Genomic DNA, 27,081 nt, shown 5'->3' on the forward strand with positions numbered 1-27,081 from the left:
TACACATTTGGGTCCAAAATGGTCCAAATACAAGTAAAAATGTAGACACTTAAAAAAAAAAACCTTTGTACCAAAGCCTTCCTACAGCTTCTTGTAACTGCATGAAACCAACTTCTTTCTTCATATCTGAGATCCCAAACATTTCCCATTCTTTCAATGCTTCAGTCACTGAATTACATCCCACTTGCCAAGGAAACCCTGGGAAAACAAGTCAGCCCTGTAACACTTCCATAGTCACAATTCCTGCTGGAGGGGAACGGAGCTGTTCTGACCCGAACGCTCTGACTGAGGCTGCTCTAGGAGTGGTCCCCTGGCCTCCATCAAACTACTGGATTTAGCTCCCCACATGATCTCAGCTACTGTAGAACCACATGCAGAGCCTCTCACCTCCCAAACTTATGACACAAATCCTTAATGACCCTGTGAGCTAATGCAGAGGGAAATGGGACTGGCACCACCCTGTTTACAAGGCCTGTGCTCTCCATGGAGAGCTCCAGGACTGAAAATGCTGCTGCAGCCCCACTTGTGTTAGAACAGAAGTACAAATTTAGGATAGAGGCATTTTGGGTAAGAGGAGCTGTTACCCACTGGTTACAGCATAAACAGCCTGTGGCTGAAGTTATATACATCCAAGATTGGGTCTAGCTGATGTGATTTCCCATTTTATAAAAGAGCAGAGATGGAAATACAGATCCTGGTATCAAAGAACCCACAGCAGTGACAGTGTGACATCCTGTGCCAGTCCCGTGCTCCCCAGTGCCCAGGTACCTGCAGTGACCACTCCAGAACCACAAATCGGAACTTGGTGGCCTTACTCCAGAGAAGGCAGCATCCAAAGCTGTGAGACAAGGTCACAAGAAGGGAATGGATGAGAGCTGGTTTTAACTTTCTGGTCTGAAGATGAGTGAGGAGCAGAGGGTGTTCTTCCCAATTTCCATTTCCCCTTTCTCTCCCCTCTGCACCTTCTGTTCTAACACTGGGCCAAAATGACTGAAAAACATTTGAGAAGCCTGGAGCACAATGGAGAATTTGGGCTGAGTTTTGGTGTTTTAACAGTGACTTCCTTGGCACAATAGTTCAGCTATCTATCACTTCAGAGGAAGACTATATTTCTGCACTGAAGCCAACCTTTCACAGGCAAGTAATTTGAATTCCTCCATGTTCGCTTCCTCTGGCCTCCAGGAAATGAAATATAAGTCAGAAAAATACCCATTTTGATGAGGGTTTAAACTGAAAAGTAAAGATAAAATACCAGTCCCTGTACAGCACTATCAAATTTTTCCCACATTGAGTAATTCTGGTTCTTAATGGAGTTCACACTACCTACCTACCACAAAGCATCTGTGATTTAAATTGTTTGATGAAATATATCTTATATCAGATTGAAAAACAACATTAGAATCAACGGGACACTAAATTACTTGACTCTCTTGAGCTTTGCCCTTGTGGAGCACTGTCAGTCAGCGTGTCCAAACATCTTTCCACACACTCCACAACGATTCTGAAAGTGGGTCATTAACACATTTTGTCATGCTATGCAATTTCTCCCTCCCCTCTAAACTGGGCTCTTTTCCAGGTCCAGTAGCCAACAATAAATCAATCACAGTCTCTCACAAGCCTTTTGACTTAAATCCTGTCCTGTAGGTTGGGCTGAATCCAGAGCAGGAATCACTGCAGGAGGTGAGGCAGGACAGGACTAGTGGTGACTGCTGCTTAGGAGGTGTTTGCTTGACCCACTGCTGTTCTTGGTGCCACTCTTTGTGGACTCCTCTTCAGTGTCTGTAAGAGAATCTTCCTCCTCTTCATCACTCCGATCATCTTTCAAGTCCTAGGGAGAAGAAAGCACTGTGAGCATATTCTACTGCCCCCCAGAAACACACCCTGCCCCAAAATGGAGGCTGACATCCAAGGGGAGATCAATTAACACCACTTTAATTCTGCAGAACCAAATGTTCTTTAGACAAAACTGCTTCCATGACCTCAGCCCTGCCACTTGACCTCTTCTTGTTCATTTCTGCTTTTCCCTGTAAAATGTGACTATTAATCCCTGGGTGCTGTGGGATTAATTAACAGCTGTGAAGTGCAGGGAAGATGAAAAGAATATTGTTTAAAAGCTAAATATGATGAATACACTCACCCAAACACAGGAGCTGAGAGGCTGCCTGCTTCTGACAGGTGTAAACTAAACAGTGATGAGTTGTGCCAGCATCTCCTGGCACCAACTTTGCTCAAAGACACTTGCTGACCCTAAAATGCTCTTTCCTGCTCAGTGGTATACACAGCACCAACACTGGCACAGGGGAGGCTGTGTGTGTACAGCTGTTGTGCATCTTGGGTTTATCACCCTGCTAAGGGAACTGCTCAGGGGGTTAATGGCTGCTCCAGGAGCAGGGATGGAAGGGGTCAGCAAGGCAATCTGCCCTCAGGAAAATCCCTCCCCAGCTCCATAGGGACAGCTCCTAGCATTTGGCAATCATGCTTCATGCCAGACAGTCAAAAATGGAAACTGTGAATGTTTCCACCAGAGAGAAAAGTCATCACATCTATCCCGTGTTTCGGGGAGAGGTGAGACCATGCTGTGCTGTTTGTCATGGCACATAAAAAACCACACCATTGGTTTCCTATTTCTCAACTCCTGCCATAAGCCAAGGCCCTAAAATGTGTTCAGAAGTTTGTTTCAAACAACCAAGGCTTCAGCATTAAACCCAAACACCCCTATTTTCCCTTCAGTGCAACAAGCTCACAGAGTAGCAGCTGCCCGGAAGACTTTCCACACCAGTGGGTCACCTGCTCCACAGACTCAGGGCAGGATGCTCTACTGAGAGATGCTGCACATCCAGAAAACACTCCCTTCTTCCTAATTCCTGAGAACAGGCACCACTTTTTGTGCCTCTTTGTACTGCAGGATGCTGGGGCTTCTCTTCAAGACAGAGCTCCTGTGCTGGAGCTGGCAGGAATTCAGCACAGACAATCCCCTCCAGCACAGCCACACTGGGACCACTCCATCATGGATAAATCTGCTCTCATGTCATCCCTCTGCACCTCAGCTACACAGGCAGAGGCTGCTTGTTCTCCCTGTGATGTGCCAAGGTCAGAGCAGTGACGCAGGGAGGAGAAAGCAGGGATGTTCCTGCCCCTCTTGGAATGAACTAACAATTCCACTTCCTTAGCGTGCTGCTCTGAGGTCTTCCTTAAGCACCAAATTCATACAGAGAAAATAAATAACAGCCCAGCAATAACTCATCCAATTGCAATCCCATATCCCTTCATATATTACACTCCTAGTAAAAAGTATAGGGCTAGAAAGCAAATTAAAGCCTGAGCTCTGGCTCATCACAAACTATAAACTTCCTGGAGATTTTCTTTTGCTTTTTCCCTAACAACTTACAAAGGGTATCAAAACAAACAAATCTTACTGTAAATACTGTAAAATAAACTTGGCATGCCATCAGTTAGAGAAAAGGCAAGACAGCCTTTCCCACACAATTTATGAGGTTCTGGCTCTTTCAGATCACCTCACTCCCTCCTGCTATTTTTGCCATTTGTATCTGCAGTAAAAGACAAATGCTGAAGGGGTGGGGGGAAGATTGTTGCTTTTCTGCCACCAGAAATGTTTCAGAAAGAAAAGCAAACTAATTCTAAGTAGTCTGATGCCAAATCCATTGCACTCCTTGGAAGTGCTCTCGTCTCCCTGAGGCTGCACTGTGGGCAGTGACAGGAGCAGCACTTTGGGACTCCCTGGGAATAATGTCAGGGAAGTTTGTGGTATTTCATTTGGAGTCCCTCCTTGTGCTGCACACAAGTTGCTGGTGCTCAGGCATGTGCTTAAGAACAGCTGGCAAACTGCTCTGCTTTGAATGATGGCCAGTTTGTGATATTGATTCCTGTTTCCTATAGGAATGAGCTGGCATTTCCAGCATGGAACTGGAAATTCAGATAGAATTGGCTTCCCAGCTGTAATGCTGTCAAGCTGGATGCTCTGATTAAAGGCACTATATGTAGTAATTAAAAAACATGTCCTGTTTTTTCCAGCTCACTGTAAATCCCTGCCTTTGAGAGAACATCTTACAGATTTCAAAGCAGCAGAATTAAATTTCTTCATATTCTGAAGTAATCACTGCAAATTTTCTTAATTCTGGGAAACAGTGTTACTTCTGAAATCCTGATATCAATCAAGAAAAAATGCTGCTAAATTAAATCTAATTTTTATTAGATTTTGTAATAATAAACTTGCTTCCTGACCAAGTGCCTCTACAAATTCCTGCTTTAGGAGAGTCTGGCCATTTTTGTCTGGCTTGTTTAAGTGACAGAACTTGAAATAGCAAGAGCTTCATCTGTAACTGGAAATTCAAACAAACCTGTCTTTGCAAACTGTTTAACAGACCATTATAAATATATTAGGATATCCTAAGTGAAGTTTGTGCCTCTTAACTTTGACCTTCTAATAATAACAAAAGTTGTAACATTTGTAGGATTTTCCCCGCTTTAATACCAAGATGTTTTCTCTGAGCCCCTCACATCATATATTACACTCATGTTTTTCCAACTCAAAGGCTCTGCTCTGCTGTCCCTGAGCAGCAGCAGATGAATATACTATCAGGAAACACAAGAGCTGGCAAACTGTAAATACCACAGCTGAAGCCATCATTAATACTCCATGCTTTAGTTTAATGCATTTCTTATAGTTCAGCTGGTTTTGGGTAACAGACAAAATGGATGTGTACGTTTTCTGTTCTGGATGACTAACCAATTTAATCTTTCTAAATGGATGAATGGTTTCAAGGTTTATGAGAGGCAACACTAATGCTATAAAGCCTGCAAGAGAGCCATTTGTAGTGAAGCCAAAGCTACAAACTTTTATAATCTTTTTTTTCCTTTTGTTTAACCCTTCCACCTGCTGCTCAGTCTGCCTCTTTCAGTTAAATGAACCATATTTGTTAAGGTAGTTTTGGCTTCTTCCATTTCACTGCTGTTAGAACATGTGTCATTGAAGCAATCAGCACTAGATGAATGGTAAAGGACCCTCCAAGCGACTTCATGGAAAAAAAAAGAGTTCTTGAAGTTAAGAGATGAACAAAATTCTCTAATAAGCAGAAAAATACTGCTCAAATCTCCATCTAAGCTAGCAGAGAATTCACTCCTAATTCTACAAGTTTGTCTCTCAATAAAGCACTCAGAGATCTCTTCCTTCTTGACAATCCCTTGGCCCTGCACTGCGCTACAGCTGAGGAGAGCAGCAGAAGGACAAGGCTGTGCTGAGAGCTGATGGAAGTGTTGCTTTAGTGTCCCCAGGACTGGTGACACCATGGGAACCTCACTGCTGAGGTGGAGCTGGGCAGACACCACCCTTCCCTCCCGCCCCCCTTCACTGGGAACGTGGCATCTTTGTGCAGTGCTGAGGTCACACTGCAGCCACGGCTCCATATCTGCCACAGCAGGGTAGTTCAACGTGCAAAGTGTAAGAGCAGAGGGACAGACAGTGCCAGGCAGTATTAAAGGGCAAAAATAAATTGTAGCAACGTGGATTGATCCTACAAACAGAGAGGAAACCTTAGCAGCGTCCCTCTGCTTTCTCAGAAGGGGAAGGGTTCTTGCTAGCAAATGTCAGCTCCTGTGAGGATGGGGAGGCCTGGCACAGGGTGCCCAGAGCAGCTGTGGATGGATCCCTGGCAGTGCCCAAAGCCAGGTTGGACAGGGCTTGGAGCAGCCTGGGACAGTGCAAGGTGTCCCTGCCATGGCAGGGCTGGGATGGGCATTAAGGTCCTTCCCAACCCAAACCATTCCATGACTCTGACTGTGCCCAGGTGAGTGGTGGGAGATGGTCCAGGCCTGACTCACCTGGTGGGATCAACACTGACTCCAGGCTTCTCAGCAGCATCAGAAGATTTCAATTTGGCCCTGACTGGACAAGACTGGAACCAGTTAATTTTTTGGGGTTAAGCATAGTTTACACCCACACAGTTAACTGGATTTCTCGTACCAAGAACTGATGTGTCAAAACAATTCAGAGCTGATTCCAGAATTTTGTTTTCTGACCTGGTGAAATTTAGATTTTTGGACTTTCAGGTACTTATTCTTAACATTTAGTTGAATTTTTCTGACTCTTAAATGTACCTTCTATTGAAATCAGAACCTTAATTCTACCTTAAAAACATCTTCATTGAAACATCCACAAACACATTGACTAGATCTTGATTTTTCAATGTAAAGACAGTAAATTCCACAGCACCTGCACATATGGAAACAGCTTGAAGTACAAAGATGAAAGCTATTAGTCAGGTCAGCAACCACTGCCTCAAATAAAAGAGATAATAAACAAGAGAGATTATAAAAAGTCAGTCCAAATAGATAGAAGGGGGTACTTTTCTAACAAATAATACTATAAAGTTGATGAATCTCCGAGTTCAACATGTTGAATTCAACATCAATAATTCAACTCAGCTGACATATGACTTAATAAGTCTTTACTTTCCTGTTGAGACTAAGCAATATACATTTGGATTCAAGCAAACTCTTCTGTATTTCCAGCCTGGAAGATTTTATTGGAAAATATACTTCCCTTTTCAGCTCATACACACTAGGCAACATAAATAATGTTTGTCTTCCACGGAAGATGCACAGTTGGACTCTGCTTTCTGCAGTTTTAAAATGAAGATGCAGACTCTCTAAGTTAATTGTATTGGACACCTTGTGGCAAGAAGTCCTCTCATTTAATCTATCTCTGCTATGTCATATCCATTCCCCAAGCTTTCCACTGACAGTTTTCAGAGGGAACTCAAGGACAACTTGTAAAAAACAAATTAAAAGTTCCACTAATTCCACAGTTATTGAAAATAATAGCTTTATAATACCAGATGTTGCTACTTGAACACGGCCTTGATTTTGACTGACAGGACAAATTTAACCCCACGAAAACCTGACTGGTGGTGTCACTGAGCACAGCTCACCTGGAGCTGGGGCTGAGTGCCCCGAGTGCTCTGAAGAACCAAGCCATTGTTTGCAGCTAATCAGGCTCTGGGGCTGCTCAGACTCTGCTGGCTGAGTGATTGAAATGCACTGACTGAAGCTCGCACCGCCCCGCGGGGCTTTACGATAATGTCAAAAGCCCAGGAGGTACCGAGTGACTCATAATGTCCCACTGCTTTTTGAATTATTCCAATTTTAAATCCACAGTTGGCAAAGAAACAAAGAACAATATAATAGGCATTTGATGCTGTTCTCCAGAGTGAACTTTTTTTTACCCTAGGACAGAACTTGCTTTAAGCCAAGGAGTTCAGCGGTATGAACTTTTATCAGAACATGCACTTTTACTCCTTAGAAATGCTGTTTTGGCTACAAAACAGCTGATCAGACACTCGTGCTGTTCTCAGTGAGGTATGATACTGCACTCATTTAATGTTTTGAAACAACACAGCTGCTAAGGAGTATCCCTGCAGAAGCCTTGTAGCACTGTGGACTGAGACCACAACACACAGGTGTGTGACAGGCACTCCTGTCCAGCAGGGACATTTCTCTACATCCTCAGAGACCATTCCATTGCTGTTATGATGCATCTAAACTTGACACCCATATTTAAACATCAGCCTCATTTCCAGTCACATACCTAACACATAATGGTTTTTTCCTATATTCATATTGCAATACCTAAAATCCACCCAGTCCTTGCAACCACCCTGATATCGAGGCTGGGTATGGAATACTTTGGCACCCAGTGAACAAAATTTCTGCAGTTTCCTTACTGAGCCAAATAGACAGAGATGGGGACACCACTCTTCCTCCACTGGTTACAGAGGGATCCTGGAAACTGTAGTAGGCACAGCCTAAGCTACACAAGACAAATCCCAGCCTGGAGCTGCTGCACACCCATCCCTGCCTGCTCAGACTCCCATGTGCTCCCTGCTGAAGGGAACCCGCAGTGTCCCGTGCTTGATCAAAACTCACTACAACTGTTTTACAGAGGACAAACTGCTCCTTTAAAGGATTTCTTCCCTTCTTGCCATGTAATTATGATTATGGAGCACTCCTAGGTCCTCCTAGGGAGACATTTTCTTTAAATACAAGACAGAACAATTTTCTCAATTTATATTGTCCTATCATTAACTAGCTTTATTTCAATCTTTTTTAAAATCGATTCACCAGATTGCAGTTCAGTAACTCCCTCTGAAAATATAAGAATTATTCACCTCATAACACAGTCACAATTCAAATCTCTGCAGAATATATTAAAAATAGTAAATGAAGGCATCAAAAGTTCTGTAAAGGCTTAGGGTTAGCTCTGTGAATTGATTTTTGGCAATTGAAAAAATAAATACATATGCACACTATTACACATATATAATTTTTATATAGGTGTATTATATAAAACTAACAAGAAATGGAACATTTCATAAAGATCCTGCTAGAAAATTAAAAGATACAAGCAGTTAAAATGAGAAGCCAGAAAATCTGTCGGCAAATGCCCTTCCGTGAACAGCAAGGTAAAGCAATTAATTTTAGAGCAAAAACTTTACCAACATTTGTCTTTCCTCTGAATTAGGAACTTGCACATCAAAAGAACCATTTGGATGGGGGATTTACTAGAAGTGGAGCTGCCTTGTGCCAGGGAACATGCAGAGAGGTGCTTGTTTGGCCAGATCCATTGCTGGTGAAAACTGACACAATCCCATTGAGCCGTGCTCATTCCTACCAGCTGAGAGCCTGGCCCTGCATCAACCCTCGGGGATGGCCAGGCCAGGAAGGCTCAGGATTGCAGGGAGCCTTGGGTTGCTGTTCTTAGAGGCACTGGTCATTTGCAGCTCCTGCTGAAGTGAAACTCAGCAGCTTTGGAAAGAGCAGGTTTTTATTGCAGCACCCTAGAGCTGTTTATGGCTCGGCCAACGTGAGACAGGCAAAGGGAGCATCCACACCCCCAATTTGTTGGAGTCTGGCCTCGGGACTGGGGCTGCTCCTGCACAGTCCTGGGTGTGCACAGCAGGGCTGTGGAAGGGTACTTTGTCCCAGTGCTCCCACCCCAGCATACCTTCACCACCCATCTATTACAATCAAATGCTCACAATTTATTTTCTGCAGTTTCTCATTAGTTCATTCCTCCACAATGATTATAACAGCCTTTAACCCAGGTTTTTGGAGCTTTACCTGATTTTTATATAATGTTCAAATGAAAAATGTTGTGAAATTAAGGGCATCCTAAGCAGAGTTTATAAAAAAATAATTTTAAAAAATCCAGCAAAGAACGTTGCTGCTGTATTGAAACCTGAGAAGTCTATTTTAGTGTGTGGTGTAACATACAATCCCCTAAGCATATAGAACACACCTCCCTGGAAGTCACTGCTCAGCTGCTGACCCCGTTCCCAATCTGGAGTAAATGTAAAGCTTTAACCAGCAATCTGCCTTTTAACTCCCAGTGCCAGGAAAACTGGCTGAGGCCCCAGAGACCAAAGCGTGCTCTTGGATCTGCACAGTGGAGAAGAACTGGTGGCTTTTCCTCCTTCAAAGGCTCTGTTGGGCTGCACTTTGACAATACCCATGTCTGGGGAGAGCCTTGACTCCAGGGCTCCTCAGCTCCTCTTGCCTACCACTGTAAATACCAGCCAGCAAACCTCCAACTCTTCCGTGCTCCTTCTGCCCGCCTCCCACCCTCCTCCTTTGGATTAATTTGGCAGCATCAAGTGAGACATGTAGCCAGGCTTTGGGTTTAACTAGATTGCTGCAGCAGAATGGGAAATACACAGATGAAAGAAAGTCATAACAGGAAGTAATTTCCCTTTACTAGGGCACGAGCCTCCGCGCTGCTGACCTGGCTGGCTAACTCCCCTCTCCAGGCTGTTAAACAGCTCACATCCCCAGGGCAATCATTTTAACCAACTGGGAAGGCTCCCAGATTGACTGGTTTTCATGTCTAAGAGGAAAAGCTTTCATTTGGCCTATTTTGTTCCCCTGGTAAGCCATGCTCATGAGAAAATCTGCTATAAATATTCATCTGTTGAGAACCAACAAATCCAACTTCTCCACAACCTGTTTTCCTTTAAAATGGAGAAAAAAATCAATCCCTACCAATCTAGTTCAATCTGTCTTATGTTTGTGCTAACCCTCCACTGAGAGAGGTCAAACTCCAAAGCAGAACTGGCCCTTCCCAGTCTAGAAGGGAACAAGAAAATATCCAGGAAAAGCTTTTCCACAACTTCCCAGTTCCAGTCATGAAAATGTAACTCATGAAATTATCATTATCCTCTAGATTGTATTGCTCCTTTTAAAACAGCCACTTGGAATTAAGGCAAGTGCACCTCCAGGTCTGTTTGACCAGCACCCCAACAACCACTGGGCAGCACAGGCCTGACAAAACACACAAGAAAACAAAATCTTATGTGCCACTAGGTTAGGAAATAAACCCTGTCCTCTGTTTAATGCCTGTAGTATGGCAATTTTTAAAAGGAAATTACTTCTCACTGAATGTGCTAATTCTCATTAAATTTCAATTTGTTTGATGCCAGCAAATCAAGCATAAAAAAAAGTAAGAGGAAAAAAATGCTGCAGTAGAAAAATGATGGCTGGGAACAGCAGAAGTATCATAACAAGCAAAGCACTTCACAGCTCTCATTTCAACCCAAAATAGTATTTTCTTATAATTTTTAGTTTCCCCTACTCTGTTTTTAGTCATTCTTTGAACACTAACTCTCACTGTTGCCTTGGGAATCTGGGCCAAATAAGGACTGAACAAACCATGAACAAGGATACACCCAAGTAGTCCTTAAAAAGCTTACCAAGCACAAAATGCCAAAGGAATATTGAACATGGACAGGTTTTTAAAGAGTGACAAGTCCAAAATCCTGATCTACAGCAGTGCACGGTCTTGTCTGCTTCAGGAAGAGGAAAGAACCACAGTGAATCCAAGAAAACTGCTGCTGACTCCTAAATAACAGCAGCCATTAGTGAGCAGCTCACTGCCTTCCCTGAAGGTGGTCTGATGGTGGCAAAACAATTACAAGAGCAGGAAAACCTATTCCTGGACACATTACAGTCTGTTAGAAACCTGCCATTACCCTCCACTGATGGACTTTGCATCAGCCCTGAAGTATCTGAGACATGTGGACATCATGCCCATTTCCTACAACTTACACATTTTTCAAGATTTAAAGCACCATAGTCTCAAAACCTTAGCTCAGTGTGTAATGGGTTTAACATATATTTTACATCTTAATTTGCCATAATAATGTGGCTATAAGCTGCTGTCATTCACTCCCTTTTTCTGACCTTGGAAATAAAATGTTTAATCTCCATGGGATTTTCCTGGCGAGATGTTTTAAATCAGTGCATATGTACATACTTCTCTATATGCTTTTTCAATTTTCCTAAAATATTCTCATATGTGCAGACATGATGACTAGACATGTTTCAGTGGTGCTTGAAACTTGATACAAGTGGGTAATTTAACCATGTAATTGAACAATATTACAGAAACACACGGAGTTTCCTAGCAACAAAAGGCCTTGGACATCAAGATGGCAGCCAGCAGCTAACATTGCAATTGCCTGACCTAACTTGAAAAGAAATTACACTGGAGAATGTCCTCCTTCCTCCCAAAGCAGAACTGGTTCAGGGCTACAGGTCTGACCTCAAAGGGCTTTGCTTACGGGCCTTACTCACACACAAGGTCACAAATGTCACATGACAAAGGACATTTAAGGAACATTTCTATTTTCCAGAGGGAAGAATAATGGTTTTGAAAAAAATTCTGAACCCTCAAATTTACCCTCATGGAAAATAAAAAGCTTCCTAATGCGAAGTAGCTGAGCACAGCTGAGCTTGTGGATGGAGAGCTCCCTGTTTTTAGGGCATTCCCAGGGCACCAAGGGAAAGGTGGCACAAGTCCCCTGAGCCTGGAGGCCACCAGTGCTGCTCTGTGCCACCAGTCCCTGGGCCAGAGAGTCCCATGGCTGGGAAAACGGGACACAGAGGGATGGCAGAAGATCATCTCCCTTCTTTCCTTTTCCCTCATTTTCAGCCATCTCTCGTTGCAGTATTAAGGAGAAGGGAAAACACAAGACTTTCAGTCCAAGCTCTTTTTTGCTGAAGCAAGTCAGCTGGCTGAGCAGCTGTCCCAGAGGGCTGGGGGCAACTGTCCCCTCTGTTAGTGCAGGGGGGAGGTGACAGCTGAGATGAAGAGCTTCTGACCAGCCACTCTCAATCAAAACCCATCTTCTCCTCAGGGGCAAGAGGAAAGCATGGAAGAAGCCACCAACTCTCAAGGGTGCAGTGACCCCAAAACTCCAGGACTGAGGGCACTGAAAAAATTCCTTACACCCTTCTATGCTTAGAGCTTCCTTCAGTTAAACAACAGAAGTCTATTCCCAGTTACACCATGACTTCATTTTTCCATCTGAAGTAGCTAATTCTTGCTTCAAGAAAAATATCAAAAATTGCTAAGTTTTCATTCAGAAAACAGCTCGTCTTGGGCAGAGAAACAAACCCCTACTAACACCAGAATGATGGTCTACTGGTATTTCCCTAAAATAGCAGCAGCTATTTGTGTGCAGCCTGTCTGTAACAAAGATGTTGGTATAAAAACCCTCCTTGCCAACACCATTCTTTTCAACGTTGCCTTTCCAGCTCTGGAGGCACTGGCTGCTTTCACAGCCAAGTTTGCCACTGCTATGGAAAACAGGCTGCACATGCAAGCCAGCTGAAGTCATCCAGACTGAAAAGGGCCCAGGCTGCTCCTGCTACCACTGTAAAAATATTATTTGGAAACCATCTTCTCAGAGAGCTGTATAAGGAATCAAAAATCCGTGGTAGGGATGCAGGCTTGGTGCTTTCCCATTTTTTAGCAGTGACGAACACAACAAAGCTCTTATCTCAAAATAAAACATTTCTGCCCCTTACAAAGGCACAGAGCAGGCAGGGCAGAGTGGCCTTATATAGCTGGCCTGGCAATGTCCTGCTCACCACTGCATCTGAGCAATTCTGGCACTGTGCTCTCAGAACCTCAGCCAGTGGGGATGGAGAGCTCTGCCCAGCCTTCCTCTTCCTCAGCTGGGAGGAAGAGGGATGTCTCTCCATCCTACAGAGGGGTTGTACACAGGGAACAAAACCAGCACAGAGACCAGGCCAAAATCACAAAAGTAAAAAAGAAGTAAAGCACTTTACACCTAGGCCAAAAATAATGAAGTAATTAGTCAAACAGAGGTAAATGACACACAAGAAATAGAGGATTCTCAGTGTCCAAGGGAATATAGGAGCTTGTTTTAGAGGCAGAGCAACACAAACCCTTTCCTCCACAGATCTGTCCCTTCTGTGCTGCTGTTTGCTGTCTTACAGGGCCTGAGTTTGTAACTTCTAGGGCAGATGTTGGGTCTCCCTATGATACCCAGCTGTGTGTTTGCATAAGACTTGATGGTATCCAAAAATCCAATACCTACAGGGTGATTCCTGTTAGCACTCAAGCAACAATTAAATACAGGGAGAAAGGAATATTTCTATTTCCTAAACTGCTTCAGATAAAAGGACAGTCAGTTTAATTAAATGTTTGTTTCTTGAGCCTCAGAAAAAATATCCTTCTTCAACAGCACAGCTTAAATTTCATCTTAACTAGAAAAATATACCTGTCAATACTTGTGCCAAATCTTAGAGACATTCTCCAGAGTCCTTCCCTTAAATGCTTTTTGATAAATATTTTATCTACCCTGCACTCCACTGCACATTTCACGGCACAAGACCTTGTGAAAATGTCACTACTTCAGGCAATCAAACAAGACATAAATGGCAGTTTTATCCAGTTTTTTCCCCTGTGAGTTTTGTCTACAAGGTAAAAGCAGATTAGGCAGACCAGACCTGCACTGTTCCTCTGCTCCAGCAGAAGATGACAGTATTTCACTGAGTCATAATATAATACCAGATATGCTTGATTTGGTTTTTGTGATCCAAAACCAGTGCTCAAGTTTAGGTGACCTCAGATTTAGGTAAATCTGAAGAAATTTAAATACTGCAGAAAAATTGCAGTCAAACATCTCATCACTCACTCACTTCTTTTTTGGTAAGTTGCTACAAAGCCCAGTGACAAAAGATGGGTTTCACTCAGAACACAGGAATTTTTGAGGAGTTCTGGACCATCTTAGGGCTTCAGGTTCTGGGACAGCTCATTTCTCATTTACTATTGGTACAAAACATCAACTACAGGCAAAAAAAAAAAACCAAACAACCTGTCCTAGCTGAAGTGTTTGTATTCCAACCAAGACATTGGGTGTGACAATGAGAGGTGAGGAGCACATTTGAACATCCCCATGCTCTGTAGATCCCTGCCAGAAATGCTGACTTGAAAGCTCAGGATAACAATAAAATTCCAAGGAAGTCTATTGGAGGTATTGGCATTTGTTTGATATTTCACACATCTTTCCGAAGAAACAAATTTCTTACCTTTAGGAAAACGAACCTTTTCAAAATCTTGAAAATTAAGTAACCCCAATATATATGCAAGCCTTGGAGGGTTAATAGCATCCCATTGAATAAAAAATATGCTATGACAGGAGTGGTGGAGTAGTAGGTAGGCTGATATAGTGTGGCACGAAGAATCCTAAAAAATAAAGACCATGGTTATGGTGCAAGACCTCTTCCTTACACCTATTTCACTTATATAGACTTATTTACATTTATTTCTAATCTCATATTCCAAGCTGATAAATATTAAAAAGCTCTGCAAAGATGGTAGATTAATTAACAAGCCCTGCCTTAACTAGATTATGCATCTCTGTTGAAATACAGACTTCAGAAGATGAGAAATTTGAGTCTGGCATGGAAGTACTCTAAGTGAGGTTAGAAAAAGTCCCTGTTTTTCAGATCTCCATCTCTGTGTGGTCTAGATACTGTGCAACTCAGAGCTTGCCTATGCCTTTTTTCGGTGCAAATTCTCCCTAATCTGAAATGCACACTCCAGAGAAAATCCTAGAGGCTTTGCAACAGGGCTTTTTATTAATTAACATATGTTTTGTCCATCTTCAGACTTGACTACTTTTATATTATTTGGGGCTTTTTGAGTCCCTTTAATCTCATCGTGTTTCGCTTCCAAGCTCAAGAACCGAAGAACAAGAAACTCAGTGAAGCAAAATGATTGCAGATCACTTGTACAGTTAATTAAAAAAACAACAATAAAGTAAAAGACATCAGCATTTCTGAAAGAAAATACTACAGGAAATTAAAGCCTTATGTTGATCAATGTTCAGAACTATTAATTTAACCAGCTTGAGTCTCTAAGGGTTTGTCCATGTGCAGGGAGGGGCAAATTAGAGCTGTGAATGTGAAACACATTAAACACTTTTTAAAAGATAAACATGTTAAGCACCCATGTGGATACTCCAAAGCAGATTAAATCATAGCACTCCAAAGGCATGCAAGTATTTAGCAAGTTAAGATTTATTTATGCTGACTTCATAAATTAATTGGTTCACCTAAACTTCTCTGAGTGCTCGTCATGTGAGTGAGGTGAGGCACTACCCAAGGACTGGGCAGCAGAAAGGAGGCTCTAAAAAAATACAGTCATGTACTCTGACTTTGCAGCCACAGCAGAAAGGGCAGAATGAAAGGGAAAAGGATTTCTCTTAGTTAAGGAGCTCAGTCCCCTTGAAAAAGCAGGGGCTACTATTTACAAGACAAGTTACATAACACACAAAAGCTTTTATTTAGGTTAAAGAGGCTCATTTAAAATTAGCTTCACATAATAGTTTTTAAAGAAAATGGCAGCTTTTGTCCATTTTCTCACTAGCAGAATATTCAAGTCCAGTCCACTCCTTTCCTTTTTGCATCACAACCAACACTAAAATTTCAGGGGGAGTGGGAATGAAGTAAAAGCCTGGGACTGGATTAAATCTTGCTTACCAGAAGGGGAACAGGATCATCCTGGTGATGAAGAATGCAATAGAGAAGATGATGAACAGTATGTTGCAAGTTTTCTCCCAGCGAGCATAATTAAACATTTTGGCTGCCTGCAGTGGATAAAAAAATCCCAAACAAATGATAAATATTCTCTGAAATAAATTCTGTGTTTTCATAAATAAAGACTCATCCTTCACCTAAACAGGAAGAGTATTTCCTCCCAGTTTGACATGTAAAGCAATCATTTTACTGATACCTAATAAAGCACCATCAGACCAGATTCTTTGTTTATATTTCTCTTTTTATTTCGAAGGAAAGGACTCTGCATCAAAGGCCTAAAGAACAGCTCTCAGACCAGAATATAAGGTGCCATGGAAACACAAAGTGCTCTTGAGAACAGAGGTAATTCCTCATTTTTCCACCAGATTCCAAACAGAATGATCCAAGAGAAAATGCTGCTCCACCTGCACATTCATGAGACCGCTTAAATGCAGTTGCTCTGGGACATGCCTGTTACTGACCCTCCTCAGCACCTGATTCAGCTCCTGTCTTCTTTGTGGGAACAGGAGATCTCAGTGATGGTCTCCATCCCACTAATAAGGGCTGTAAGTGCTGCTTCTCCCCTAAATGAGCTGTCCAGCTTCCCCTGCTCCATTAGGAACCACCCTGGGCAAAGTTTTCAAGTGTGAGCAAAGCTGCAGGTGCCAAGCCTAAATTTTAAACAGCAGCTTGATTAACTTCTTTTCTTTTCCTCCTCCTTTTGAGTGGCAGGGCTGGATTAAATTGTTCTCAACTCTAGTTTCCATCCAAGTGCTGTCCTACCAGTTGTCAACTCAAATCTTTGTAAGGTCACAGAGTTAATTGGACCTAGGAGAAATTCAGGATTAAAAGTAAACCAGCAAGAAAACCTGTTTAATCTGAACCAATCCCAAGCACACAACCCACAATTAGTTGTTCTGATACGGGAAAATAAAGTATCAGGAACAGAAATGGACAGTGGCACACAACAGCCCACAAGGGCTGCTTACACTGGCACTGCCACCAAAGGAGGTGATGAAACTGTGCCCTCAGATCTGGTATGATAAACTCAGGGTAATTCTAGTGAAGAAACACTGTGTTTGTCTTCCAAGAAGCCCAGAAGCCACTCTGATCACAGTGCTCTGTGCACAGTAGGACACTTCTTAAACACTGCCACTGATATTTACTGCAGTGAAGGGAACTTTCTCTTCAGTCCAGGAGGAGAAACTTTTCTTCTGCCAGAAAATACCTGATGCAGGTTGGACTTGATGTCAGAGGTCTTTTCCAACCTCAATGATTCTGTGATGCTGTGAACAACCTGGTCTAATTTTATCAGTGAAACATGAATAACCCAGGGAGACAGCTTTATTTCCAATCCCTGTTCTGTTTTGAGGAAATTCTCTTCTGCTCCATTCTCATAATGGATTCTGTAACAAAGTATCAGCTTAAGTTATCTAGAAGCTCTTTTTTATCTTACAAGTTACAAATTTGCAAAGCTGTGTCCCTGCGGGGATAGGAAGGGATCATACAAAACTCGTGGCAGAAAGATTAAAATGTCTCTGACACCAAAGCCAAAAAACTCAAGACAGGAAAAAAAAAAAAAGTAAAAACAAACCAAAAACCCCCAGCTGGATAGCAGGGTTACCTCGAGCCAGAAATCCGCAGTGTCGTGCACGAAGATCACCAGAGTTCCAAGCCGCACGTAATTGCCGCACCAAGAGCCGCTCATCAGCCCGATGGCTGCCAGGTGATGAACGACGTGAGCCGTGAAATCCTGGGAGGGACAGAAGCAAATCGAGGTCAATCCCAGCCCTGGGGGTCCCTGGCCGGGGGGACAGAGGTCAATCCCAGCCCTGGGGGAACCTGGCCGGGAAGCCCCCCGGCCCCGGGGCTCCGGGCGCGGGCCGATGCTGCCCCCGCGTGGCCGCGCCAGCCCCGCTCCGGGCGCGGCTCTTCCTCCACCGCCTTTCCCCGCTCGCCGAGCTACCGACGGCACCGGCACTTGCCTTGCGCTTGATGTCAATGCCGAGGGTAAAGATGAGAGACCAGTAAAAGCCGATCTCGGCCATGTAGTACCAGTACTGGGATGGCAGCAAGGTCTGCGATGAGGAAAAACACAGTTAACTCTGAGAACAGGAAAAAGTAAATGTCAAGTGAGATTACTGCTATTTTCCTTTCCTGACTTTTGCTTCTCTGGTGACTCTTGCTTAAAAAATTAAGCTAAATTAAATTCCTGTCCTGGGCTTCATTAAGAAGGATGTTCTGAGAGCCAAGTATGTTAACCTTTGCTCAGCCCAAACTCTCAATTCCCACAGTTCCTCCCCCACCTCTGGATTTTAACATGCTTTTTCTCCCTGTTTCTGTCACAGAACGACATGCAGAATCCTTCTGCATTTAATTACAAACAACTGCAAATAAACCCCGTCGGTTTTGGTGAACAATTAACATAAAAAACTGAAATGTCAATTATTTATGCTAAAATCCTATGGATCTGCCTAGGGGAGAGCAGAGCTTGGCTGCTCCCTTGGGTCAGTACATTTCCCAGGTGCGTAGCAGGAGCTGGGAGGCAGGATTATTTGTAATTCCTGGCCCCTGCCTAGGACAGGAATAAGAAGGCAGTGGGATGGGGCAGAGTTATTTCAGTAAGACTGCCTTGAAGCACTGTGGGGCCTGGAGCAGTGCAGGGGTTCTGCAATTCTGGGAACACTGATAACATCTCCAGTGAGTGACTGGTATCCCGGGGTGGGTGCTGGAGGGGGAACTTGCAGCACAGGCAGATGCCAGGGAAGTCCTGCAACAGCCGGCAGCACTTCCCGAAAAAAGGCAGGAGGCTTTGGTGCCACACCTCTGTAGGTGGTGCCCACATGGAGGGAAAAGGCTGCTGTAGATTGCCCCTTCCAGTGGGGAAATACCTGGAACGCCTGGAGGCCACTGGCCCGGTGCCAAAAAGCTCACCTGAAACGGATAACCGACCCACGTCTGCCATATGTCGTAAAACCAGGGTTTCTGGGGAAGACACCTCAGTCAGACACTGCTCAGCTCAGCAACAATTATCACCTTAACTCACAATCTTCACTACTTAAAATCTCTCTAAGTGGAGCAGGCTAAGAAGCTGTAATCTTGATAACTGTTCTCCACCAATTTCTAAAGGGAACTTCCATCTCAGATTTATTATATTGTTCCCAGCTTTTTGGCTTCTTTTCAGGACACCTGAAACGTTCCAGTTCACAATTTCATCATCCAAAGCAGTGGGTGTGTGTTTTATTACTGCAATTACTCAAGATATGTTGCCACAGTGATTAGATTTGCTGTGTTTACCAGTCACACAGAGCAGTGGATGAGGATGATAAGCAGTGTTTGGGGAGAAGGGCCAGATGAGCAGAGACATGCCGGGATCTGTTCCGCTGCTCCGGGGAAGCACTAATGACACCCCAGGCGGGGCTCACGGAGGTACAAGCACCAATCTCTGTTATTCCCAACTTCTGACTCAGCAGCAACACCTCAATAAATAGCTGTGACCACCAAAAGTGCTGCCAAAAAAAGTTTATGGTGTCCTCTGAGGAAAACATGGCCATGTGATGCATTTGTAGGTGTTAACAAGGCACGTTGTAAAACCATCTGCGTGACTTCTTCAAGCTTGCCTTAAAAATACTGATTACTCATAAATTCCTTTGTCATAGAAGGTCTAAAGTTGAACTTAAAAATTAAATCTCATTGCACATTGCAGCCCATCATCCAGATTACATACAGCAAAGATCTGATCCCACAGAGCCATTGAAACCACAGCCTTTCAATGGGATTCATGAAAATCTAGAAATTATTTTGTTAAAAATAGAGTATCAATCTTTCAAAAAGTTAACTTACATCATACAGAAATATAAATCCAACAATGGAGGATGTCAGATAGAATGAAAATCGCCAGCTGCAAAATTGAAATGAAAAAATAGGAACAAACCATTATATTTTGCAAAGGTTTTGTCCTGAGCCACAATTACTACAGATCATTGTATATCACAGACAATCTTCACATAAATGTGGCCTCACACTCAGTGTTAAGGATTGCCACATTAACTGTATTAAATTATCAATACTTAAATATTCAAGGTTTGATTCACTGTTAAATTAGGAAATTCTTTTACATTATCACAATACAGATATTTTAATTGTCATGATAGCAATAATTTTCCAGCCAGGCTTGAACTGATCAAGAGATTACCACAAAAAGTGCAATAAATCCCCTAAAAATTAATGTTTGAGAACACAAGATTTTCCTGGGTTTATTCACCTCATCTCTCTCAACACCAATTGCTGAGGGGAGTCTTATGAATTATTAGCATCTGCTGGGTTAGTTTACATCTTGCTACGAGGTCTCAATTAACTATAACCTCATCTTTGACTAGGTGTGCCAGAATTGAGCCTGATCTAAGCTTTTTGTAGATTAAATGGATATTCAGTAAGGCAGATAAACCTTCCAGCTTTGCACCATCAGCCTGCTAAGTCAGCAAAGTGAAAAAGCTCTTGAGCATCTCAGTGAACTGTGCTTCTGCCCGATGATCTGGAGCCTGTGTGGGAGGCATTGTCCCTAGGACTGGGTGTGGCTGCAGCCTCAGCCCAAACATTCCCACTCCCACCTCTACAGGCTGTGGAAAACTCCTTCCTTTCCACTCTTCCCTGGGCAGGAACAGGGCTGACCTTTCCCCTAAGCAGCTCTGCAAGTCTAGTAGGGAACAGTGCAGGACTTCACAGGCAAAGGAAGGTTGTGACACAGGGACAGGCACAGGGCCCCAGAGAACTTCTAGAACAAGAGGTATCCCAGAGGAGAGCAGCAAGCAGCTCCCAGACAACCCAAACCCACTGAAAAGGAGAAAGCACCACTGTACCAATGGATTGAGAGATGTAGAAAATGAGATTAGGGTCTTTGGCAAGAGTTAATGAAGTGCCAAATGAGGGAAGAGGAGGAGAACCTGTGTGGTAAAAGCAGCCCCTACTTTCTGAGCCCCACATCTCCTGGAGATATCCCAGGAGAAAGAATGAGATTTTCAGAGGCTGAGACACTGTTTTATGAGAAAAACAACAAACAAAAATGAGGAAGTGGAATGTTGGAGGCGAGACAAAATAAAGTGTCTCACACCTGAAAGAGAAGTCAGGAAAATAATAATAAAATTGCCACTTGATACACATGTGATAAACAACTGGTTTTCTTCTCAACTTTAAACTATCTTCCCTCAGATGATCTGAAAATAACACTACACAACAAGCACTGCATGAACAGGGAAAGCACAGAGGTACATGGTGGAAATGCCACAGTGGAACCCACAAGGAATACCTGGCTCAGAGTTAACCAAGAGATGCTGGAAAACAACACCATGGCATGGGACAGACCTGACACAGCAGCTGCTCCTGCCCTCGTGCCTCCCATTCCAAACAAGGTGTGAGTGGCCAGTGGATATGGCAGAATTGATTCTGTGTTGGTTGTAAAGTGCAAGTGGGATTTTCTGAATCAGATTCACAGCACAGAGCACCTTCAAGACTGTGCCATTAGTCCCCAGCCCTATTATATATTATATATTATATATATTGAATGCATTTGGCAATAAACAGCACTCCAGATGAACTCATTCTGTGTGCAAGGCTGCCAGAGCACTGCCTCATTTTGCACTGAGCCCAGCTTCTTTATGAATTTGGTGAATAAAACCTGAAGTAAAACTCATCCAAATTCACCAAATTTTACTCAAGTGCCTTTTAAACTCTGATCCTGGCCACCAGAGAGAGCACTGAACAAGGGCTGTGCAAGAGGATTTTCTGGTTTAACTTCAGGAATCTGAAGAAAATGTAACAAAAAAGAACTTGGTAGGGGAAGTTAAAGGCTGGTAAATCTTACAAGGCAGTAAAGTTTCATGCAAAGGGCTTTCCAAACCCCAGTGTTGCTTAACTGGGAGCACTAATAGCATAAGTATGGTTTAGATCTGGCTCATCAGATTTTCCTTGTGATTCAGAAAAAAGATCCTGGAGATTGCAGGCTTTCAAAAAATTTCATAACACTCATAACACCGGCTACTAGAGTGGAATAACTCTGTTCCTCATTTTTTTGCTTAGAGAATTATATTCAATTAAATTCACTGACAAAGAGCAGAGCAAGGTTCACAAAATTGCACAAGAGAAACCTGTTTGCTTCATTCTCACTCAAGCTGCCAAGCAAGTTGGAATTTCAGTCCTTAGCTGTGTGTTACTAGAGACAGGCACACATGGCAGGCAGATCTTTTAGCAATAGCAGGAAATATTATTGTCACTTGTGAAACCAAATCAACTGATCCCCAAAACAAGAGCAGACATAAACCATGTCAGGAGAGTTTACTCAGCTCAGACTTCAAAGAGACACACCTCTGTCTATCATCTAGATTTATGTCTGACAGGGGACACCACTAAATCATCATCACATTGATTAACACTGGAAATAATCTTGATAAAGTACTCAACTTTGAGCTCTGTGCTGTACTTTTAACCCTCATTCCCTTAAGCTGATCTACAGTTACAGAGGTTCAATATTATAATTAGGTGAAGTTTTGCAAATGTAATTATGCTAATGAAAAGCCAAATACACAGAGCATTTGAAAGTGCTTTACACTGGTACAGTTAATGTCAGCACCCAAAAGGGATGAGCTGTGCCCATTTGGGGATTTGCAATTTGTGTGAGATTTTAGATCACACTTAAAGTGTTTAGGTATGAGGAAGTTCTCACACATAAGTGAAAAATCATATGCAGGAGGTTTTGAAACTTCTTACATATTCATTACTGTCACTCAAAGCTGCTCACTGGCCCACTCTCAGCAGGGAGTTTGAGTTCCTGTTTCACACAGTATCCCATGATCAAGCTGTGGCACCTGTCCTTCAGTCTGGATGCCACAATTCCTGCTCTGGAACTACTTTGGTACACATGACAGCATCCTGGGAACAAACTTACACCAGGGTAAGCATTTTTGTTCCCCTATGATTACTGGCAGACAGGAAAACATTTTCCTATTCTCTGCCTGTTTTCATCTTACACTTTGAACCAGGAACCTACTAATCCATTATTCCACAAAGAAGAAAACTGTAAAATATTTTAAGGTGGTTTTTTTTCCCCCAGGAGAAAAAGTTAACCTAAACTTTTAACCATCATTTGGAGAAATGCTACTAAATAATTCCAACTTGTTTGTGCATTCAGAAACCAAAACCCTTATCAGGCAGACCCAGCCTTCTGGGAAGGGGGGACCTCAGTAATTTTCTCCCAGAAGAGTACAGCAGTGAGAACCAAAGGCATTGTCTTTCCTTACAAAGCTTCCTGGAATTTCCGCAGCACGGTTGGGATCTCCAGGTTTCGCCGTCTCCTGAACCATTTCTCCACCAAGTGGACGGTGCAGTTGCACTTTTTGGCAAGGCCTTTGATCTCTGACTGCAAGAAACAGAAGAATGTTAACAGGAGATGCACTCCAATGTCACTTTCATTTATTCTGTAGTTCACAGAGCAGCTTCCCACTGTTGCAAGGTCTATATTTAAAGATATTACCAATATTAAATATGCATGGGAGGGTATTTTTGAGTAGCACTCACAGAAACCTGGATTTTTATTTATGTAAATAATGCAGGCAGAAAATGAACAGATTCACAAACTCTTCTATTGTCTTTCTGGTCACTCCTAAGAGTTTCAGAGACGCTTTTGCTGTTAGATAGGAGCTTAGGCTGGAGGGGAAAGTGCCATGATTGAACAGACATAGACATGGCACCCAGTATCTTACCTAATCATAAATATTAAAATTTGTTTATCTATGAGTCTCACAGATTAAAAGTGGCCTGGAATTAAAGTGACCTGAGCTCCATTCTCAAATCCAAAGCAAGTCAATCCTCCTGAGCAAGGAGCAGAGTGCCCCCCTCCAACACCAGCACTAACCTGGGGGTGGAGCAGGGCCCAGCACTGCACGGGGCCATGGGGGTGCCACACCTGGGGCCTCTGCATCCCCTGGGCTCCCAAGGTGGCCAGGCCAGCACGTGCCCAGCACAAGGCAGTGACACTCCTGCATTTTGGGGAGCTCAGTGCCCCACATGCAGCAGCCTGTGGGCTTCCTCCCTCTCCTCCATCCCCAAGTGCAGAAGTGTGGTTTGACCTCCCAGGGCTGCCTCAGGAGCAAGGAGAGCGTTGGCTCATCCCTGGGGAAGTTCTTTCCTCTCAAAGGAGGTATGCAAATAGTGGGTGGCAGCAGCTGCCTCCATCGAGGTGAGGCCAGTCCAGGGAGTCTCCTACCCTCAGGGAAAGCTCTGGAATGTGAGAAAAGGCACCTGAGCTGCCAGGGAGGGCTGGAGTGCTAAGAGCCACTGCATCCAGCACACCCTGCTGGCTTCCAGCTCTCCACTTGCCACACAGGAATAGCAACTCTGCTTCCATGCAGCAGAGTCCACGTGCCCTCAGCTGCCAGCCAGCCTTTCCCAGGCACACTGGTCCCCAAGCTGGGCACCTAAAGGAAGCAGCTGGAATCCTTCCCATGCTCTGAGGAGTCTAAAAACGCTGTGCTTCCTTTCAGAAATCAAATGTCCAGCTGTACTCAAGCAGAAGGAAGGAATGAATCTGAGATCGGGATACTTGCCCAGAGAGAGAAGAGCTTGTGTGTGAACACCCATGCATTTATTCCTGATGTTATCAGGCAAAAGACACAAAAAAAGAATAGCAGAGTTAGGGATAGAATGCCAAGTTCCACTATCAATAATTATCAAAATCCCTCATTACTAGAAAGCACATATTACTTTTCAAAACCAGTGTAGGAAAACTGCAATTGTTTGGGAACTGTAATCAGGTAAGGGAACTTCCTGAGGCAGCACTCACAGCAAAGTACCTTTCATTTGATAAAAAAATCAATGGCCTCATTTTTGGAGGTGATAAGCATTGGCTAATCTTTTTTCCTTGTTCAATTTTAAAAACAAACAGCATGGTAATAGAAGGATTGCTTTTCTTTCTCACATAAGCCAGGATTAGGTATGCAGTAACAGAATGGATCAAAAGACTTCCATGCCAGCATTCCTGCAGTAAACACAATCCTGCTTTCCAACAACAGACATCAGCTGAAGCTTTCTCCAGGCAGAATGAGTTAAAGAAGGAACACTAATCTTCACTGGAAATATTGTTAACAATCTAACCTAGAACAGCATGCCAGAAAATTAAACATCTTAAATGTATTTTCTGTTTCAGATGCCATATACCCTTGTTAGCAGAACAGCAACAAAAACCCAAATAAATTAAGTCATCTGTCAATCAGCTGGAACTCATCCCATGAAGTCATTGCTGAGAGCTGATTGAAACAGTAAGACTGGGATTTTCCAAAAGTAAAACAAGTTTGGAAGAATGAGAATCCTTACTTGGGATGGTTGTCTTGAGCACTCCCGGAAATAACTCTCTAACACAGGATTAGGCTGTGGCTTCACACGTCTTACATTCTTTATACCCAAGGCTTTTGCTAAAGGTATAGCAACATATCTGAAAAGACACAGCATGAGAAGCTTCAGAAATACATCACAGTTACATGACCTTGGCTGCTCTCATGCCAGAATATGAAGAAAAGAAATCAGATGCAATTTAATCTGCCATAGAATGTGCCAGTGCACTGAGAAAAAGGGATCTCCCCTCTAGCTAATCCCAAAAGGGAACCACAATTTATCAGCTGTTATACTGTAAAGAAGACCCAAGGAATGCAGTTTGTGGCCATGAAATGCTGTTAAACTCAAGGAAACATCCTGACTTGCGTGGCCATCAGAGGAGTGTTGAGGTTGAGTGAAGGGAGAACAGATGATCTCTCCATGTGAGCTCAGGGACTGAGGCTGGGCAAGTTCCTCCCAGTGGCAAAGTCATTTGGCACCTTCTTCACTGGGCCACCACCACAGATCAACGCTGGGTCCAGCCTGTGGCACACAGCCATTCCCTGAGATTGATGCATTTTCTTTCCCTTCCCTTTTCCAGCCCAAATTGCTGCAGAGTGCTCCAAAGGTTTCACCTTCCTGCTTGGGCAGGGTGTTCAGGAACAGCCCCTCCCTCCTGCTGTATCAGCCATGGATGCCTCATTGCTCAGAGCAGTGGTCAGCTGTCCCCAGACTCTCTGCAGCCAGATGTGTGGGCTAATTACCCTCAGCACTGCAGTGAGACACACTGGGAATGGTTATGAACATATGATCCAAATTACTTTTGATTTCCAGCATGAGTGATCTTATCTGCTTCTGGTTTAAGTCTGTCCAACTTACGACATCCCAAATTTCCTCATGCTGTCCTGAAATAATTATAAAAACCTACTAATCACATCTTTTGGAGGAAAAGGAAAAGAAAGTAAAGCAAAAAGGTACAAATAAATAAGTCAAAACATAAGCAAAAAAGGTACAAATAAATAAGTCAAAACACTGCAAATCTTAACATCTTGTATCTTTCTTCTGTTGAGCCAACCTCTGCTTGTCCCCTAAGATTCCAGCTGCAGAAGCAATTCATATTTTAGTGCCAAAGTGGGGGGGGGGAAAGCAAAGAGCTTTACTAGATCTGAATAAAACGTTCACATGAAACTTTGAGATCCCTCCAGTCTGCTTAGCTGGGCCAAAGAGAGACACCTGGGGTCTATCAACCTCACATGAATGTTCTGGTGCAGGACCAAATGAGAGGTTTGGTTGAGAGGACAAATCTCTCTATCCTTCCACTGAAAGAGAAAAAGGAAACCCAAATGGTTTAGAATGGAGAGGAGAGCATCAGAAATGCCAAAATGCTGTTCTAGAAAAGCTGGACAGAAATATTTCCTTTCTGGATTGGACCACAGCCACACATACCTAGTAATTAAAATATTTTCCCATTTTTCACCTGCTGTGTTATCTATACTAGATCTTCCTAGGAAACCACCAACTAGTTCTCCTTTATAAAACATAACATTGATCTACAGATATCTCATTTTCAGCATTAATGAGGATGAAGAGGAATTGCATTTCAGTTTCTTACCTTTCACTGAAGAACCGGATGATCAGCAGTACAAAAGCGAATGGGATTGTGGCGTACAACTGATGTGGTTTGGGAAACACGAGCCCCTCCCGGTCCACAAAATCTGCCCATGTGCAGTTGATGGGCATCCAGATATTCTCCCACCAGAACCAGCTGTTGAGTGTCTTTAGGATGTATGCCATGCTGAGTAAATAAAGAGAGAATTTCAT

The 27,081-nt window shown here is 43.2% G+C and overlaps 1 protein-coding gene across 1 annotated transcript; it reads right to left on the bottom strand.

Annotated features, from left to right (window-relative positions):
• Window positions 1–1,696: 1,696 nt before the first annotated feature.
• On the bottom strand, window positions 1,697–27,081 carry CERS3 (ceramide synthase 3; the record flags this gene model as incomplete). The annotated part of the gene is made up of 10 exons (XM_084213989.1): window positions 1,697–1,828; window positions 14,410–14,566; window positions 15,865–15,971; window positions 17,525–17,653; window positions 17,886–17,978; window positions 18,835–18,885; window positions 19,744–19,801; window positions 23,193–23,311; window positions 25,264–25,381; window positions 26,873–27,081. 10 exons carry the CDS (start codon window positions 27,079–27,081, stop codon window positions 1,697–1,699), a joined length of 1,173 nt encoding a protein of 390 aa, XP_084070115.1.

Source organism: Fringilla coelebs (genome assembly GCF_963513975.1).
Source record: "Fringilla coelebs genome assembly, chromosome: 12".
NCBI lineage: Eukaryota > Metazoa > Chordata > Aves > Passeriformes > Fringillidae > Fringilla > Fringilla coelebs.